The sequence below is a fragment of the Cebus imitator genome, unplaced genomic scaffold (genome assembly GCF_001604975.1).
Source record: "Cebus imitator isolate Cc_AM_T3 unplaced genomic scaffold, Cebus_imitator-1.0 Scaffold79, whole genome shotgun sequence".
Classification (NCBI taxonomy): domain Eukaryota; kingdom Metazoa; phylum Chordata; class Mammalia; order Primates; family Cebidae; genus Cebus; species Cebus imitator.
In genome coordinates this window covers 3,745,034-3,763,190 of record NW_016107394.1, presented here as the reverse complement: position 1 = coordinate 3,763,190, position 18,157 = coordinate 3,745,034, and the positions used below count along the sequence as shown (strand labels likewise).

The window sequence follows — 18,157 nt, the reverse complement described above, 5'->3', positions numbered from 1 at the left end:
ACTAGGCGCAGTGGTTCACACCTATGTAATCCCAACACTCTGGGAGGCCAAGGCAGGAAGATCACTTGAGCCTAGGAGTTCGAGATCAGCCTGGGCAACATAATGAGACCCTATCTCTACAAAAACAATTTAAAGTAAATATAAAAAGTAAAAAGAAAATTAAGATACCTCTCCTAATTCTTAGAAAGCCACTTACACAAAAAAAAATGTTCTAAGATGCACCAGGAGGATTCAAGGAAGAGCAAAGATATTTCCACATATATCTATATATAGGTATATCTATAGAAAATATAGGGATATAGATCTTCCAGAATAAAGAATAGAGAAATTTCAGTCACTTTTTGTTTTCCAAATTCATTTTAATTCATTCATTCTTTCTTTTCTTTCCTCCTTCCTTTCTTTCTCTTTCTTTCCTTTCCTTCCCTCTTCCCTTCCCTTCCCTTTCCTTTCCTTTCTTTTCTTTTCCTTTCCTTTTCTTTTCTTTTCTTTCCTTCTTTTAAGACAGGGTCTCACTCTGTTACTCAGGCTGAAGTGCAGTGGTATGATTACAACTCAGTGCAGCCTCAACCTCTCAGGAACAAGTGATCCTCCTGCCTCAGCCTCCCAAGTAGCTGAGATTACAAACATGGGCTGCCATGTACAGCTAATTTTTAAACTTTTTTTCTTTTTGGAGAGATGGGGTTCCCCTATGTTGCTCATGCTGGTCTTGAACTCCTGGGATCAAGCAATCCTCCTGCCTCAGCCTCCCAAAGTGCTAAGATCACAGGCGTGCGCCACCACACCCAGCCTCACTTTTATAATTTCAGTATCAGCAATCACTTCACATATAGGCCATGATCAGAATAACAAATCTTTTATACAAATGCATACAAGTACCCTTTTATTAAAAAACAACCAGCTGCAAATGCTCCGGAAATGTGAGACCAAGATATTTAATTCCAGACACATTCCCAGCAACAATAATTCCCACATAAGTTATTAAGAAAAAAGTAGGAACTTTGGCTTTTATTATCCAACTTTGTATTTCACTTTGTTCTGTGCCAATTAAGCCATAATGAATAAGTTTGGCAAGAACTATAAGGATATATCCATCAACTCTAACATTGCCTAAGACTTTTCTTCTTTATTTTGCTTCCTCAGAATAAAAGGACTGCTAACTTCTAGTGGATCCCTTACTTATAGCAACATACTTCAAATTCTTTCCTGATACAGGTGGCATCTATCCAACTGCTTGCTAGTAGGCAGTGGACACCTAGGCTACAGTGGACACCTCAAACTGAACATGTCCAAACAGAACTTTTATTTCCCCTGCCCCATCCCAATACAACTGCTCCTCCTCCAATTAGTAAATGGAACACAATTTACCTGCTTCTCAGGCCAAAATTTTTTGAATCATCCTAACTCCTCATTTTCTCTCATACCTAACATCCAAGTCATCAGCAAGTCGTGTCTGGTCCCACACCTCTAGAATGTAAGCTCTACCAGGGCAGTTTCATTCATTTTATTCAGTGCCCAGAAGAATAGCTGAAATATAGTAGGTGATTAATAAATGGATGAATCATCTTTCAGTAAGCTCAAATAAAAAGAGAATAAGAAATAGAAAAGGAGCATAGTTAATTTTTGTTTGTTTATTTGTTTTTCAGACATGGTCTTGCTCTGTTACCCAGGCTGGAGTGCAATGGCACAATCAGCTCACTGAAGCCTTGACCTCCTAAGCAATTCTTCCATCTCAGCCTCCCAAGTAGCTGGGACTACAGGCACACATTACCACATCCAGCTAATTTTGTTTGTTTGTTTATTTATTTTTTTGAGTCAGAGTCTTGCTCAGTCACCCAGGCTGAAGTGCAGTAGCATGATAACGGCTCAGTGCAACCTCTGCCTCCTGGGTTCAAGTGATTCTTGTGCCTTAGTCTCCGAAGTAGCTGGGAGTACAGTTGTGCGCCACTACGCCCAGCTAATTTTTGTATTTTTAGTAGGGATGGGTTTGTGCCATGATGCCCAGGCTGGTCTTGAACTCCTGGCCTCAACTGATCTGCCTACCTCAGCCACCCAAAGTGCTGGGATTACAGGTGTGAGCCACCACACCCAGCCTATTTTGTTTAATTTTTTTGTAGAGATGAGGTCTCACTATGTTGCCTGAGCTGCTCTCGAACTCCTGAACTCAAGTGATCCTCCCACCTTGGCCTCCCAGAGTTCTGGTTACACCCAGAGTGCTGAGCCACCATGCCTAGCCTGTTAATGATTTTTAAAATGACTTATTTCCCAAAAGGTGAGTGGCTTTCCCAACTCTCCCAGAGGTTAATCGCCTCCTCCCTCAGTGAAAGCAGAAAATAATAAAAAATGATGTATAAAGTCCAGGCATAGTGGCTTATACCTATAATCCCAGCACTTTGGGAAGCCAAGGAGAGAGGACCGCTTAAAGCCAGAAGTTTAAGACCAGCCTGGGCAACAGAGTGGGATTCCACCTCTACAAAAAATAAGAATAAAAATTTTTAGGCAGGCCGGGCGCGGTGGCTCAAGCCTGTAATCCCAGCACTGTGGGAGGCCGAGGCGGGTGGATCACGAGGTCAAGAGATCGAGACCATCCTGGTCAACATGGTGAAACCCCGTCTCTACTAAAAATACAAAAAATCAGCTGGGCATGGAGGTACATGCCTGTAATCCCAGCGACTCAGGAGGCTGAGGCAGGAGAATTGCCTGAACCCGGGAGGCGGAGGTTGCAGTGAGCCGAGATCGTGCCATTGCACTCCAGCCTGGGTAACAAGAGCGAAACTCCGTCTCAAAAAAAAAAAAAAAAATTTTAGGCCAGGTGCAGTGGCTCACACCTGTAATCCTAGCACTTCCAGAGGCCAAAACGGGTGGATCACTTGAGGTCAGGAGTTCAAGACCAGCCTGGCCAACATAGTGAAACCCTGTCTCTACTAAAAATACAAAACTTTTCCAAGTGTGGTAGTGGGAGCCTGTAATCCCAGCTACTCAGGAGACTAAGGCAGGAGAATCGCTTGAACCCAGGAGGCAGAGGCAGAGATTGCAAGAAACTGAGAATGTGCCACTGCACTCCAGGATGGGGGACAGAGTGAGACTCCGTCTAAAAAAAATTAGCGAGGTATGGTACATGAACCTCACAGTTCTAGCTACCCAGGGGGCTGAGGTGGGAGGATCATTTGAGCCTAAGGGTTCAAGGCTAGAGTGAGCTATGATTGTACCACTGTACTATCTGGAGTTGCCAAGGACCTAAAATAGCCAAAACAATTTTGAGAAAGAGAAACAAATTTGAAGGACTTACACTTCCTATTTTATGATTTATTATAAAATTACAGAGATCAAAACAATGTGGTTTTGGTATACAGAGAGAGACTAGAGAAAGGAAGAGAATAGAGAGCACATAAATAGAATCACACATATATGGATAATTGATTTTTGATAAAGGTACAAAGGCAATGCAGTAGAGAAAGAATAGTCTTTTCAACAAATTTATTTTTGATAAAGGGAGACAGACTGAGATCCTATCTCATTTTTTTAAAATGATACATAAAGATCTACATTTTATCTTAACTAAAATAGATAAACATACATTAAAATTCACTAACTTTTCGTTAGTCCACTGATTATTACAAGGGCCTTGGCTTTCTTGTAATAAAATATTACCAAAAGGCACAATTTACAATTTCCAGTTTCTTTAAAGCAAGGCAAATCTTTACTCACACTTTCAAAGCAATCTAAGAGCAAAAATTCAACTAGGGTTGCTTTTTGTTTTAATTTTTTCCTGAACATTTTGCATTTATCTTGCCCATGCATGCTATCAAAGCAGTTTAAAAAAAAATCATCTTTATCACATCTTTACAAAGCAATAAACTTAATTTTTGTTTTTTGGGTTTTTCTTGAGCCAGAGTCTCTTATCCAAGCTGGAGTGCAGTGGCACAATCATAGCTCACCAAAGCCTTGAACTCCTGAGCTCGAACAATTCCTCTCACCTCAGCCACCAGACTAGCTGGGACTACAGGTGTGCATCACCATACCTGGCTAATTTTTAATTTTTTTTTACAGAGATGAGGTCTCACTATGTTGTCCAGGCTGGTTTTGAACTCTTGAGCTGAAGTGATCCTCCTGCTTAGGTCTCCCTAAGTGCTAGGATTATAAGCATGAGCCATCATGAGCCATCACGCCCATGTTTAGTTTTTTTTTTAATTTTTTTTATTTTTTTTGGAGACGGCATTTCACTCTTGTTGCCCAGGCTGGAGCGTAATGGCGCAATCTGGCTCACTGCCACCTCCACCTCCTGGGTTCAAGCGATTCTCCTACCTTACCCTCCGAGTAGCTGTGATTACAGGCACATGCCACCATACCTAGCTAATTTTCGTATTTTTAGTACAGACAGGGTTTCATCATGTTGTCCAGGCTCGTCTTGAACTCCTGACCTCAGGTGATCTACCCAACTCAGCCTCCCAATGTGCTGGGATTACAGGTGTGAGCCACTGTGCCTGGCCTAGTTTTCAAGTAAATAATTGCTCTCTGATTTTCACATTCATATTTTATTGATTTAACATAATATTTAATTAATTTATATAATTCCAAAAATAACATAACTGGCATTAAAACTGACTCTTGATAAACATTCAACCTAACAGTACGTTTTACATAGGAAATGCAGAGCAACAACTGACTCTATATATCAGTTAAGTGGAGATGCATTAGAACACACCCAAAGCCTTAGAATTCCCACACCCTATGACACTGAAATTCCACTTTTACAAATATATTCTAATTTCTTCCTATCTTTGGGAGCAAAACTTTAGCTATAAGTATATTCATAAAAAAACAAAATCACAAAACTGGAAACACCTGAATGTCCAGTAATACAAAACTGGAAAATTATAGTAAACTAATCAACAGAATATCATACAGCTCTTAGAAGAATACATCAAAGATAGTATAGAATAATGGACATACAGGCCGGGCACGGTGGCTCACGCTTGTAATCCCAGCACTTTGGGAGGCCGAGGCGGGTGGATCACGAGGTCAAGAGATCGAGACCATCCTGGTCAACATGGTGAAACCCCGTCTCTACCAAAACTACAAAACATTAGCTGGGTATGGTGGTGCGTGCCTGTAATCCCAGCTACTCAGGAGGCTGAGGCAGGAGAATTGCTTGAACCCAGGAGGCGGAGGTTGCGGTGAGCCGAGATTGCGCCATTGCACCCCAGCCTGGGTAACAAGAGCAAAACTCCGTCTCAAAAAAAAAAAAAAAAAAAAAAAAAAAAAAAAAAAAAAAAAAAAAAAAAAAAGAATAATGGACATACAATTAAGTAATAAAAAGCAAGCTATAAAATAGCATGTAGGGTAAAAACCCATTTTGGTAAAATATTTAAGGAAAAGACAGAGTATTAAGTAAAATGATGATATGTAGAGTTGCCATGGTGCTGGCTTATAGCAGGCCATCAATAAATGTGAGCTTTACTACTATGATTATTATTTAAAAGGGATATACAGCAAAAGTTCCTAATAGTTATCTTTAGAATATAGAAATATGAGTGATTCTCACTTTTTTTCACATCCTAAATTTTCATCACTAAGTATGTATTTGTTTTGTAATAAGGATAAAAAATAGCTTTTTCTTTTCTATTTTTTTTTTTTTTTTTTTTTTTTTTTTTTTTTTTTTTTTTTTTTTTCATGAGACAGTGTCTCATTATGTTGCCCCAGCTGGAGGACAGTGGCGTGATCATGGCTCACTGCAGCCTCAACCTCCTGGGCTCAAGCAATCCTCCTACCTCAGCCTCTGGAGTAGCTGGGACTACAGGCATGTGCCACCATGTCTGGCTAATTATTGTATTTTTTTGTAGAGACAGAGATTCACCATGTTGCTCAGGCTGGCCTTTAACTCCTGAGCTCAAGCGATCCACCCACCTCAGCCTCCCAAGGTGCTGAGATTACAGGCATGAGCCACTGTGCCCAGCCAAAAATAGCTCTTTTAAAAACGTACCACACAGTAAGAAGTGAATGGCTTCAATATAATCAGTTTATCCACCAATTTCTCACTTCTGCTTCCAAGAAGCCCATGGCAGTAGAAAAGCCTTTATTACAATGACCTTTGAAAATTACTCCTCAGTGTGGTATATTTGAAATTTTGAGAAAATGTTCCTGTCCTTTAGGAAAAGGAATATAATATGAGCAGCAGCAATATTATGTAAGCATCAACTATTACAAATTTATTTTTATTTATTAATGTTTTGGAGACAAGAGTCCAGGCTGCAGTACAGTGGCACAATCATAGCTCACTGCAGCCTCCAACTCCTGAACTCAAACAGTTCTCCCACCTCAGCCCCCTGAGTAGCTAGGACTACAAGTATGTACCACCATGCCCAGCTAATTTTTATTTTTTTGTGGAGACAGAGTTCCACTCTGTTGCCAGGGTTGGTCTCAAGCTCTTGGCCTCAAGTGATCCTCCTGCCTCTGCCTTCCAAAGGGCTGGGATTGCAGGTGTGAGTCACTGCACCTAGCCAAGCATCAAGTATTATATAATTATATGAAAGCTGGTAACTCTCCTAAAACATATATAAGGAAACTTCATATAATCTCTAAGATTACCAGTGAGTAGATTTGAACACATATTCTATGTGGACTTGAGTACCAGTTTTGCCAAACATGTACTTCATCAGCTGTATCATCTTACAACGCAAAGTAAATGAAAGACATATTAATTATGAATATGTTTATGGCACTAAACAAGCAAATAAAAGGAAAAAATAACAGGCTATTACATTTTTTCTTCTTTTTTTTTCAAAATACTTACACTCTTTGTATGAATTCTGGAAAAAGTAGTATATGGTGCCAAAAACTTAGAAGATGTACTTTCCTTTGGACATGAAATATGAATGCTTTTCTAAACAAAGAGAAAAAAATGACATTTGTCAGTAAAACTTCTCCAATATATTATAATTAAAGCCTCTTAAAGAAAACATTAGGACTACAGGACATTCTTATCTTCTCAGTGTATCCTCTCCCATCCTCCTTTCCCACCCCACTGAACTATCCCTCCCACATAGATCAACAGTCCTTTTAAACTGCTGAGGGCTACAGTGTAATTTGGTATTGCTAAGATGCCATTATCTTTTTGTGTTCAAAATAAATTGCTCCACAGAAGACAGACACCAATAAATATGATACAACCAACAAGCATTAGAGCATTATTTTTAGAAGAAAATCTAGTACCAATACTTGCAGTTAGCAGTGGGACAAGGAACAGGATCAGCAGAAGAGGACATAAAGAGATGTAAGAAAACTAAGTATCAGCTCCCAAGCCTAGGTCTTAAAAGACAAGTCTAAAAGTAAACTTGCGGCCTATAAGAACTTTTAGAAAGTATCATTGGCCATTGGTGATAAACAAACAAACAAACAAAAGAATGTCAGACTACTGACAGTTACAATGTCAGAGGAAATTGGTAAAGTAAATTATGGTATACCCACAAAATGTATATGCCTGGGTCAGGCTTGCAGTGCCTATTCCCACCGAAGACTTAAACTGACTGTAGATGTTCACAGACTGTTTATTGTAACACAACTATATTTAGATGCCTCATGTGTTCTACCTAGTCATTATCACCTGTCTTTCAGTTACTGTGGGAAGATAACACTGGTGGCATATTAGGAAAGTATACCTAGAACTAGATGTTAGATTCAGGAGACATGACTTACCAAGGGCTATACGTAACCATTTTAGGTAAGAATGTTGGCATTTCAAGGTAGCATATGTAGAGGTAAAAAAGGCTTGGTAAACCCTTCCTCAAGGATTCTTGCAATATGACAGTCCCTTACTCTAACCAGCATAACACCAATACTATTACCTAAATATAGATCTCCTATAAGGAGCTGAGGAGCTGTACTCACCAAAGGACCCCTAACCTTTTATCTCTTCTGCAGTAGTACTTCAAAGTCTCTGGTAATTCTTTAGGACAATGAAAATGTCTTCAGGAATAAAAATTTTCTGAACCTCTTTATAACAAATGAGCACTGGTCCTCACAGTTCATTAGAAAGAATGGTTTCAAAGTCAAAATATTCTCATCACTGAAAATATGCTCGTTACAGATCATCTACTCCTTAAAATGACAATTACATTATCTACACAAACAGCACTTTCTTAGCCAGCATATCCATGCCTGGCTGCCTGCAGGCCTTTCATTAAATGAGTTTTTGCTTCTAACTACGTGACAAAGCCCATATAGCTGCAAGAGTGCTGGCCTGGATTTGGAACTGCCTCTTGTACCAGAAACTAAAGTGTCAGCTAAATTCTCTTGGCTGAATATTCATACTAGCATGGATGCAAGGAGCTTCAAAAGCTTTGTGTTTGGGCCTCTGTAAGAATTAGGTTTGCTCTCAGAAGACTTCATTTCTTTGGAGCTATGTGACAGATTTCAATAATCAGTACTTTTCTCCTACTTTGCAATCTTGAAAATCAACCTTTAATCCATAAACAGACTACAAAGGAAGATAAATGTTAAAATATCTTCCAACATTAGCAGTGGGCAATCATGCTGTTAATGAAAATATTTTAAAGAAAAACAGCAAGAGAGATCAAAACAGACAAAATCTAAGGGGAAAAAGTGTGAGTATGCTGCACCAAGATAAAATTCTAAGTCAAACTTCTTTTATCCTCCAGGGTTAGATAGTTAAGCATAATGGCAGATTGACTGTTTAAGAGAACAATGTAGCAATATCAAATAGCAAAGTGACTCATGGCAGTTAGGAAACAAATGAATGTGCAACTATAAGCACTTACTGTCTGAACCCACCCAGCAGGTTCACAGCAAAAATTAGCAACCATGTTTGAAGTGATAAGGACTGTATCCAGGTCTGAGTATGAAGGGACGAAAGAAGTCAGCACCCAAGCTGTGTCAAAATACCTGGGAAAAACGTAGACTTGCATGGTAGTGCTAAACTTGGAATCAACAGAACTGGGTTTCAATTCCAGCCCACAGTCTGATTTTGATTATTAGAAATTAATTAACCTCTCTGAGTCTGTTTGCTTATCTGCAAAATGGAAATTTAAAGTGCCAATCCCACAGGATTGTTATGGTAAACAACCAAAACTAACTTTTGTAGTATTTTACAGATTTATCCACATGCAGTCTCACTCCCCATTAACCATTCTATGAGGTAGAATAGGCTCTCAGCTTTATTGATGAGGAATTGAGACTCAGAGGACTAAGTTATTTGTCCAGAATCACAAAGCTAGTAAGCGTCAGAGTTAACTAAGACTTAGATCTTCTGACACCTATAATACCCACAGCTGTTTATGAAAAACAAGTATAAAATATGTAATAACATGTAGCCTACTATCTGGCCCAAAGAGAGTAATGAATGAACATTTGCCAAAAATCTTATGTAAAAAACAAAGCATTCTCTGTTCTTGTCAGTATACCCAAAATATTTTTTATAACTAAAAAGTTTAATTACACAAAAAATGAAAAATGAAACAAAAGGCTGGTCCACCCTTTGGGAATCATCTCACCAGAGCATACCGACTGCAGCAGTCAGAATGAGTAGGGAGAGGCAAATCATGGGTTCTCCAACACTGCTTACCCATCTACTCACCTCAAAGACAAACAAGAAAAACTGTTCATGTAGGCTCTTCATCAAGGCCTCACCAGATACAGATTATACTAAGTTGTTCAGTATAGTAGGTAACAGCCGTATCAGGCAACTGAGAACTACTTGGATACAGGCATCTCTGTTTTCAACTGTATATTTTATAAAATCTAAATACAGATCAAGTATTTCTAATAAAAATTAGAGTCTGAACTGAGATAAGCTGTAAAAGTAAAATATACATGGGGTTTTGAAGACTTAAGAAAAAGGAATGTAAAATATCTCTAATAATTTTTAATATTATTTATAGGTTGAAATAATGTTTTAGATATACTAGGTTAGATCAACTATATTATTAAAATCAATTTCCCTGTAATCCCAGCACTTTTGGAGGACGAGGCGGGTGAATCATGAGGTCAGGAGTTCGAGACCACCCTGGCCAAGATGGTGAAACCTCGTCTCTACTAAAAATACAAAAATTAGCCAGGCACGCTGGCAGGCACCTGTAATCCCAGCTATTTGGGAAGTTGAGGTAGGAGAATCGCTTTAATCTGGGAGGCGGAGGTTGCAGTGAGCCGACATCATGCCATTGCACTCTAGCCTGTACAACAGAGCAAGTCTCCATCTCAAAAAAAAAAAAAATCAATTTTGCCTGGATGTGATAACACATGCCTGTAATCCCAGCACTTTGGGAGGCTGAGGCAGGTGGATTGCCTGAAGTCAGGAGTTTGAGACCAGCCTGGCCAACATGGTGAAACCTTGTCTCCACTAAAAATACAAAAAATTAGCCAGGTGTGGTGGCGGACGCCTGTAATCACTGCTACTAGGGAGGCTAAGGCAGGAGAATCACTTGAACCCAGGAGGCAGAGGTTGCAGTGAGCCAAGATAGTGCCATTGCGCTCCAGCCTGGGCAACAGAGCAAGACTCCGTCTCAAAAAAACAAAAACAAACAAACAAACAAACAAAAAAATCCATTTCATCATTTATTTTTTTCTCTATAATGTGGCTACTAGAAAATTTTAAATTACACATGCATCTTGCATTATAAGAGCTAATATAAGAGAAGTAAGAGGAAGTCTGATTGCACTTAAAAGTATATGATAAGGGCCGGGCGCCATGGCTCACACCTGTAATCCCAGCACTTTGGGAGGCCGAGGCGGGTGGATCACGAAGTCAAGAGATCGAGACCATCCTAGTCAACATGGTGAAACCCCGTCTCTACTAAAAATACAAAAAATTAGCTGGGCATGGTGGCGCGTGCCTGTAATCCCAGCTACTTAGGAGACTGAGGCAGGAGAATTGCCTGAACCCAGGAGGCGGAGGTTGCGGTGAGCCGAGATCACGCCATTGCACTCCAGCCTGGGTAACAAGAGCAAAACTCTTGTCTCCAAAAAAAAAAAAAAAAAGTATATGATATATGTAACTGGCCAGGTGTGGTGGCTCACGCCTGTAATACCAGCACTCTGGGAGGCAGAGGTGGGTGGATCACCAGAGGTCAGGAGTTTGAGACCAACCTGAACAACAAGGAAAAACCCCATCTCTACTAAAACTACAAAATTAGCTGGGCATGGTGATGCATGCCTGTAATCCCAACTACTCAGGAGGCTGAGGCAGGAGAATCGCTTGACCCTGGGAGGCGGAAGTTGTGGTGAGCCAAGATCATCCCATTGCACTCCAGCCTGGGCAACAAGAGCGAAACTCCATCTCAAAAAAAAAAAAAAGTATATGTAACTACAAGAGAAAAAGAAAACTGACATTCATAGGCCGTAAAAACTATAATTCTTACACAAATGAAGTATAGATACACAGATAAACAGATAACAGTATAAATATCTAAAGTAGATGCATGGGTACTACTGGTTTTAGATATCATGCCATGGAGAAGACATAAAAACATACCTTGCTTATTTCATTCACAATAAATCCTTCTGAAGCTGTAACCTCTGGAATGCCATCTAGGCCAATTCCTTGACAAGTTAGGCTGCCATACAAAGACGGTTTCCCTGTATGGTACAAAAGAAGCATGTCCCAAAAAATAAGAATTTAGTATTTTTCTCTTTGAAGACCCAATTCAGACATCTGTATAAATAGTACACCCGTAAAATTGGCCCATGAATGAAAAACAGGTATCTGTGTTAAAAGTCAGGTGAAGTGAAAAGAGAATTAGATTAGATATCTTAGTCTGTTTAGTGTTGCTATAAAGGAATACCAGAGGCTGGGTCATTTATAGAGGAAAAAGGTTTTATTTGGCTCACGGTTCTGCAGACTGTACAAGAAGCATGGCACCAGCATGTGCTTCTGATCAGAGCCTCAGGCTGCTTCCATTCATGGCAGAAGGAGAAGGGAAGCCAGTGTGTGCAGAGATCACATGGTGAGAGAGGAAGTAAGAGAGGGGAGGGAGATGCCAGGATCTTTTTAACAATCAGCTTTCTCAGGAAAGAACAGATGGAGAACTCAGTCTCTCTCACTCCCCAGGAAGGACATTAATCTATTCACGAGGGGTCTGCCCCACTGACCCAAACACCCCCCATTAGGCTCTACCTCCAACACTGCTTTAATAGTATGTATGGGCAAGATAAATGCAAAATGCTAGGGAAAAGATCTTAAAAAAAAAAACCCCAGTTGGAAGTTTTGCTCTCAGATTGTCTTTTTAGTGTAAGTAAAGAGTTTGCCTTACTTTAAAGAAACTGTGCCTTTTGGTTATGGTGTATTACAAGAAAGCCAAGGTCCTTGTAATAATCAGTGGACTAATGAAAAGATGGTGAATTTTAATATTATGTTTATATATTTTAGTTAAAATAAAATGTAAATCTTTATTATTTTTTTTTTTCATTGAGACAGGGTCTCGCTCTGTCTCTTAGGCTGGAGTATCAAGTGGCACAATCATAGCTCAAGCAGTTAGAACAGGATTTTTGAACATAATTAAATACAATAAAATAGGTTAAATAAAATATAGTATTTTCCTTGAATTTTTATGTTTAATATAATTATATATTTTATTATAATATATAATTAATATAACTAGCTGTAATTATATAATATAAAATATATATATACATTTGTATATTTGTGAGTATGTGTTTCTTTTTTTAGAGACAGTGTCTCACTTTCTGGTCCAGCATAGAAATGCAATAGCGTGATCACAGCTCACTGTAGCCTTGACTGTCTGCACTTGAGCAATCCTCTCACCTCTGCCTCTTGAGTAACTGGGACTATAGACACGCAACACCATGCCCAGCTAGTTTTGTTTATTTGTTATAGATATGAGGTCTCCCTATGTTACCCAGGCTGGTCTCAAGCAATCCTTCTGCTTTGGCCTCCCAAAACGGTGGATGGCAGGTGTGAGCCACCAGGTCTGGCCTTGTATTTTAAGATGACTGGCAAGTCACAATACTATAAAGTCCATTCTTTATTCCACTGATATAAACGATAATCTTTTCTGCAGCCTCAACCTCCCGGGCTCAAGAGTTCCTCCTATCTCAGCCTCCCAAGTAGCTGGGACTACAGGTGCATGCCACTATGCCTGACTAATCTTTCTATTTTTTATAGAGACGAGGATCTCACTTTGCTGCCCAGGCTTGTCTTAAACCCCTGGACTTAAGTGATCCTCCTGCCTCAGCTTGCCAAAGTGCTGGGATTACAGGTATGAGCCACAGTACCCAGCTAAAACTTTATTTCTCATAGAAATAAAATATATCAGCAACATTTGAAATGAAAGATAATCAGCAAAACAAAACTTTCTCACAGAATTTAGAAGGAAGGTTGATTTGTTTTAGAATTGTACCACATTGGTTATAATTTGAAAAGAATCGTGCAAATGACATAAGAGTGTCATTCAAAAGAAAAACTGATAAGACTTTGGAGCTTCCTGGATATGGGAAGGTCAAGTAACTAGGTTTTTCACTCTGATGCCTAGGTAAATGATGGTAACTTACGTGGATGGCAGCAATAAATAAAAAAAGAAAAGAAAAAAAAAAGAAAAATGATGGTAACTTAAATGAGAAAATCAAGAAAGAGAATTCATTTGACAACAAACGTACTCAGCTTGGTTTTGGACTTCAGTAAGTCAGGTAACTTAAGGTCACAGTAAGCTTTAAGCAGAAATCTCTAGCAAACAACTGTTCCCATTTCTACTTGAACATAGAGAGGTCAGGGCTGGAGCTATAGATCTAGAAATTAACATCAAGAAGGTCCCTGAAGCTGCAGAAGTGCTTACAATACAACAGCACAAGATAAGGGACTAATTAGATGCATCAACAATGTCTCCATGAATAAGTGTGTGGCTTTCAAACGGAAAATCAATCTGAAGGCCTTCCCTTGAAAAGGAGGATTTGGGGTGATGGCCATACAGTACAGACTGATCTAGCATGTTTGCAGACTGTATTATGTAAGGAGGCTGGGCCAGGAGAAAGTAAGAAGCTTTCTTCTAAGGGTAATAATCCTTCTTTAAAGTGACAGCATATAGATTTATAGGTATTACCTGGGGGATGACAGCTTAGCCAGGCCTCCCCTTCATCCTTCCTATGAAGAAAGACAAAAGCCTAATTAGGCTTACCAAAGTTGAATAGGATGCCATAGTTACAAGTGAAGAAGGAAGGTCATGTAACCTCCAGTTTGGTCATAGTACTTAGACATGATCTAGTTCTACCTCTGATCAGGTATAGATCATTCTAAGACAGACAAACTTTATTTGTTCAAGAAATATTTTGTGGATTAACTATTTAATTAATAGATATCTGTTGGTTAAATTAATGCTCATCCATCAACAGTGAGATCACTTTGAAAAATCAAGGTTATTTTATTTAGATATTTATCCAGATTATTGCAAACCAAGTCCTGTGTTAAGCACTTTGCATACAGCATCATTAACCCTCACAATAACCAAACAAGATTCCTTTTATTATTTTAGCACCTGCCCAAACACCCAAATCCTTCACCCTAGCACTTTTAGGGTATAATGCAAAGGGTCTATGCTTTTAAGACAAAGATCGAGGTTGACAGCAACCCTTTATCATTTGACAAGATGCATCATCTTGGGCAAGTTAAGTCCTCTGTGCTGTATTTTCTCATAGGTACCTGGTGATAATTCATGTTACTGTTCTTTATTACTTATCACATTCTGTGTACTAGTAAGTAGTCTGTATTTTAGCCCACATAAAATTAAGTAAGGCGTAAATTTATAAGGTGTAAATTTCTTAAATGCAGAAGGCTATGTTTCATTAATCTTCACCATTGTTTCAATTTGAAAAACCCTTATTAGTAACAGCAATTGCCAAATATGGCACTGCTATATTCATCCTGACGCCTAGAGAAATAACTGGCACAGTATAAGATCGACAAACGTGGCCAGGCATGGTGGCTCAGGCCTGTAATCCCAGCACTTTGGGAGGCTGAGGCCGGCAGATCACCTGAGGTTGGGAGTTCGAGACTAGCCTGACCAACATGGAGAAACCCTGTCTCTACTAAAAATACAAAAAAATTAGCCAGGTGTGGTGGCACATTCCTGTAATCTCAGCTGCTAGGGAGGCTGAAGCAGGAGAATCGCTTGAACCTGGGAAGCGGAGGTTGCGGTGAGCCAACATTGTGCCATTGCACTCTAGCCTGGGCAAGAAGAACAAAAGTCCATCGCAGGAAAAAAAAAAAAAAAAAAGATCAACAAACGTTAGATGAATGAATAGTTTGCTGTGTACTCCTGACTAAGATGTCAGCTTTTTCTTTTTTTTTTTCTGAGAAAGGCATCGCTCTGTCACCCTGGCTGGAGTGCACTGGTGCGATCTTGGCTCACTGCAACCTCTGCCTCCTGCGTTCAAGCGATTCTCCTGCCTCAGTCTCCCAAGTAGCTGGGATTATAGGCGCCTGCCACCACGCCCGACTAATTTCTATATTTTTAGTAGCGACGGGGGTTTCACCATGTTGGTCAGGCTGGTCTTGAACTTCTGGCCTCAAGTGATCCACCAACCTCAGCTTTCCAAAGTGGGATTACAGGCGTGAGCCACCGGGTCTGGCCTGGATGTCAGCTTCTGGAAGAGCAGGAACCATCACTTGTATTTAGAGTATACACCTGAGCTCTACCAAGTATCCAGTATGGAACCTGGACATGGTGTTAGTTTCCTTAATAGTATCGTCCAGTATGCCTAATATAGCATTAGGGGCCTAGGAGAATATAAAGGTTCCATCACATATACAAAGTGGTGGTGAGTACAGGGGCTTTTGGAAACAACTGATGACTAATCAGTACTTGCTAAATGACTGCTTGGCCAAGAGCCTTCCTGCCTCCCAGTATCCCTGTCTTTCTCCAACTCACTGATCGTAGTTCGGACGCGGGGATCACACAGCTCATGTGCTCCCTTAGCCTGGGATAACTTTTCATAGAATGACCATACGGGTTTGATACTTCTTTTTCCAGACCCTGTTCCCTCCATATCCCTCAACAATTGATGAAGTAACCCCTGTGGATATCCTGGACCAGGCATAGCTCTCCTTGACGCAAAAGCAACATCCACTACCCTCCTCCTCTGCCTCCGTTCTGAGCCTGAATTCACCTGAGGGCCTGAGCCCAGTCGCTCTGAATCCTCAAAGGCGCCGCCATCTCGACCCCGCCTCCACCAGCCCACCTCTTCCTCCCCTTCCCGGAAGTGGGTTCCTGAGAAGGGTGTGGCGAGTACAGAGGGCGGGCGTCCACCAAGAGGCCACCAATGAAAACGTGAGGTGGGTTCACCGCCCCTTCCGTGTGCGCGCTCCCCACGAGGTCCTTGTTCCTGGGAGGATGGACCTAAGATTCCCAACCGCCTGCGAAGCCCAAGCTGCCGCGTAGGTGCACGCGTTCGGGCCCTCTTCTCCCACCTGTTCGGTGAGCATCGCTTACCTTGTTCTTTCTCCAGGAGGCGTTGTGGAAACAACAGGGCTGCGCTAAGCGGCGACGCGCGCGCATGCGTCCTTAAAGTTCAAAGTCAATGCGCCCAAGAGGCGCTTCAGGCCTCCTAGCTGCCAGCATTTTTCTGCTTTAGGATCCTTTCCATGACTTCCTAGTTTAAGTCAGCCTCCACGATTCAGCTGCCAGCCATCTACTCTGTCCTGACCTCTGAGCACGGGTCGTCCTCATTTTACTCCAGAGTAGACTGAAACCAGAAGGTGGTGAGAGGAGAGTACAGTAGCATTTACTAAGTCCTATTGTAGCCCAAGCACTTTTCATTCGTTATATTACTCCTCATTCTAATTGTGCGAATTAAATGATATTAATGAGGAAACTAAGATGAAAAAGATGGCATAAGTAAGGGCGTAGTGCTGGGATTCGAACACAGATCTAGGTTTAGGATTGGTTTGGGATCCAAGGCACTTTCCATTCCACCGTTCTTGCTCTAAATGATTTGCTCCTGGCCTATTTAAAGAGTTAACAGTGTATTTAAGAAAAGAAAACTATTAATTATCATTTATTGAGCTCTTTAGACTTACCAGCCTCCTTACAAACTTTTTTTTTTTTTTTTTTTTTGAGAAAGGGTCTCCTGCTGTCACCCAGGCTGGAATGCAGTGGCGTGATCGCGGCTCACTGCAGCTGCAACCTCCCATGTTCAAGTCATTTTTCCACCTCAGCCTTCCGAGTAACTGGGACTATAGACATGTGCCACCACACCAGGATAATTTTATTTTTTCTAGAAACGAGGTCTCAAAGTGTTGCGTAGGCTAGGCACAAACCATCCTCCCACCTCAGCCTCTCAAAGTGATGGGATTACAGGGGTGAGCCATGGCACCTGGCTTCATCTCTGTGTTTCCAGAGAGGTTATCAAATGACATGTCCAAGGGCACCAAATGAAGCAGTGACAAAGCTAGGTCCAAGTCTGTTTCAAAGCCCATTTTCCCCCCTCCTGCCTAAGTTATACTGCTTCCAAGGCAAATGAGTTGTGTAAAGTGCCTAACTCCCTAAAGAGTCTTGAATTCTCTACTATATCCTACAAAGCCTTGTGATGATCACTTATTTATATCATCAGTTTAATTTGTTGTCTTGTTCTCATACTCTGTTCTCCAATCACTGAACTTTTTTTTGATCTCGTGTCAGATTCTATCTCAACCACCTGCTCTTCCATTGGCCAAAAATACTTTTCCCATCTCTGGCTAACTTCTGTTCATCTGTCAAGTTTCAGCTTGGAAATCACTTCCTCTAGGAAGCCTTCCATGCCTATTCCTGCCCTTATGTGGATTAGGTATCCCTCAACTATGGTCCCAGTCTTAGCCATCTGTACATTGTGTAGTAAACTGCCCTGTCTGTTTCCTTGTCTAGGCTGTAAACTCCATGAAGCCAGGAACTTAACTTAGTCATTCCTGAATCCTCAGCACTAGCATAGTGCCTGGTAAATGACAGGTACTTAGTCATTTGTTGAGTGAATGACAGACACTGTAAAGGTATCAAGGAGTCCTTCTAGTTTCTTTAGAGCCCATCATGGTGAAGTTTTTGCAAAGGCTGAAGTCATTTTTCTTCAAACCTTAAGTTCCTTCTGTATGCTACTTTGTGCTGAGTCCTCTGATGCAAATGGATAAGACAGTTTGGACAAATAAATACACCTCACATTTTTTTTTTTT

At 40.6% G+C, this 18,157-nt stretch overlaps 2 protein-coding genes across 6 annotated transcripts in view; one reads left to right on the top strand and one right to left on the bottom strand.

Moving 5' to 3' along the window:
* Nucleotides 1-16,523, bottom strand: part of PAAF1 (proteasomal ATPase associated factor 1) — a 46,642-nt gene extending 30,119 nt beyond the window's left edge. For 3 of the 5 annotated variants that reach the window (XM_017532956.2, XM_017532957.2, XM_037740117.1), the window contains exons 1-4: nucleotides 16,126-16,230; nucleotides 14,064-14,104; nucleotides 11,483-11,586; nucleotides 6,791-6,880 (exon numbers count right to left, since the gene is read on the bottom strand). In XM_017532956.2, the coding sequence (XP_017388445.1) occupies nucleotides 6,791-6,880; nucleotides 11,483-11,586; nucleotides 14,064-14,104; nucleotides 16,126-16,172 (282 nt within the window). In that variant the 5' untranslated portion in view covers nucleotides 16,173-16,230. Of the gene's footprint in view, nucleotides 1-6,790; nucleotides 6,881-8,774; nucleotides 8,899-11,482; nucleotides 11,587-14,063; nucleotides 14,105-16,125; nucleotides 16,231-16,448 lie in introns of those variants that run through there. The other 2 variants (XM_037740118.1, XM_017532959.2) reach the window with 2 other exon arrangements.
* LOC108307558 (cytochrome c oxidase assembly factor 4 homolog, mitochondrial) overlaps nucleotides 16,268-18,157 on the top strand; it is a 4,129-nt gene continuing 2,239 nt past the window's right edge. Inside the window, exon 1 of the mRNA XM_017532962.2 lies at nucleotides 16,268-16,433. The gene's annotated coding sequence lies outside the window, so the exon portion shown is untranslated. The remainder of the gene's footprint in view (nucleotides 16,434-18,157) is intronic.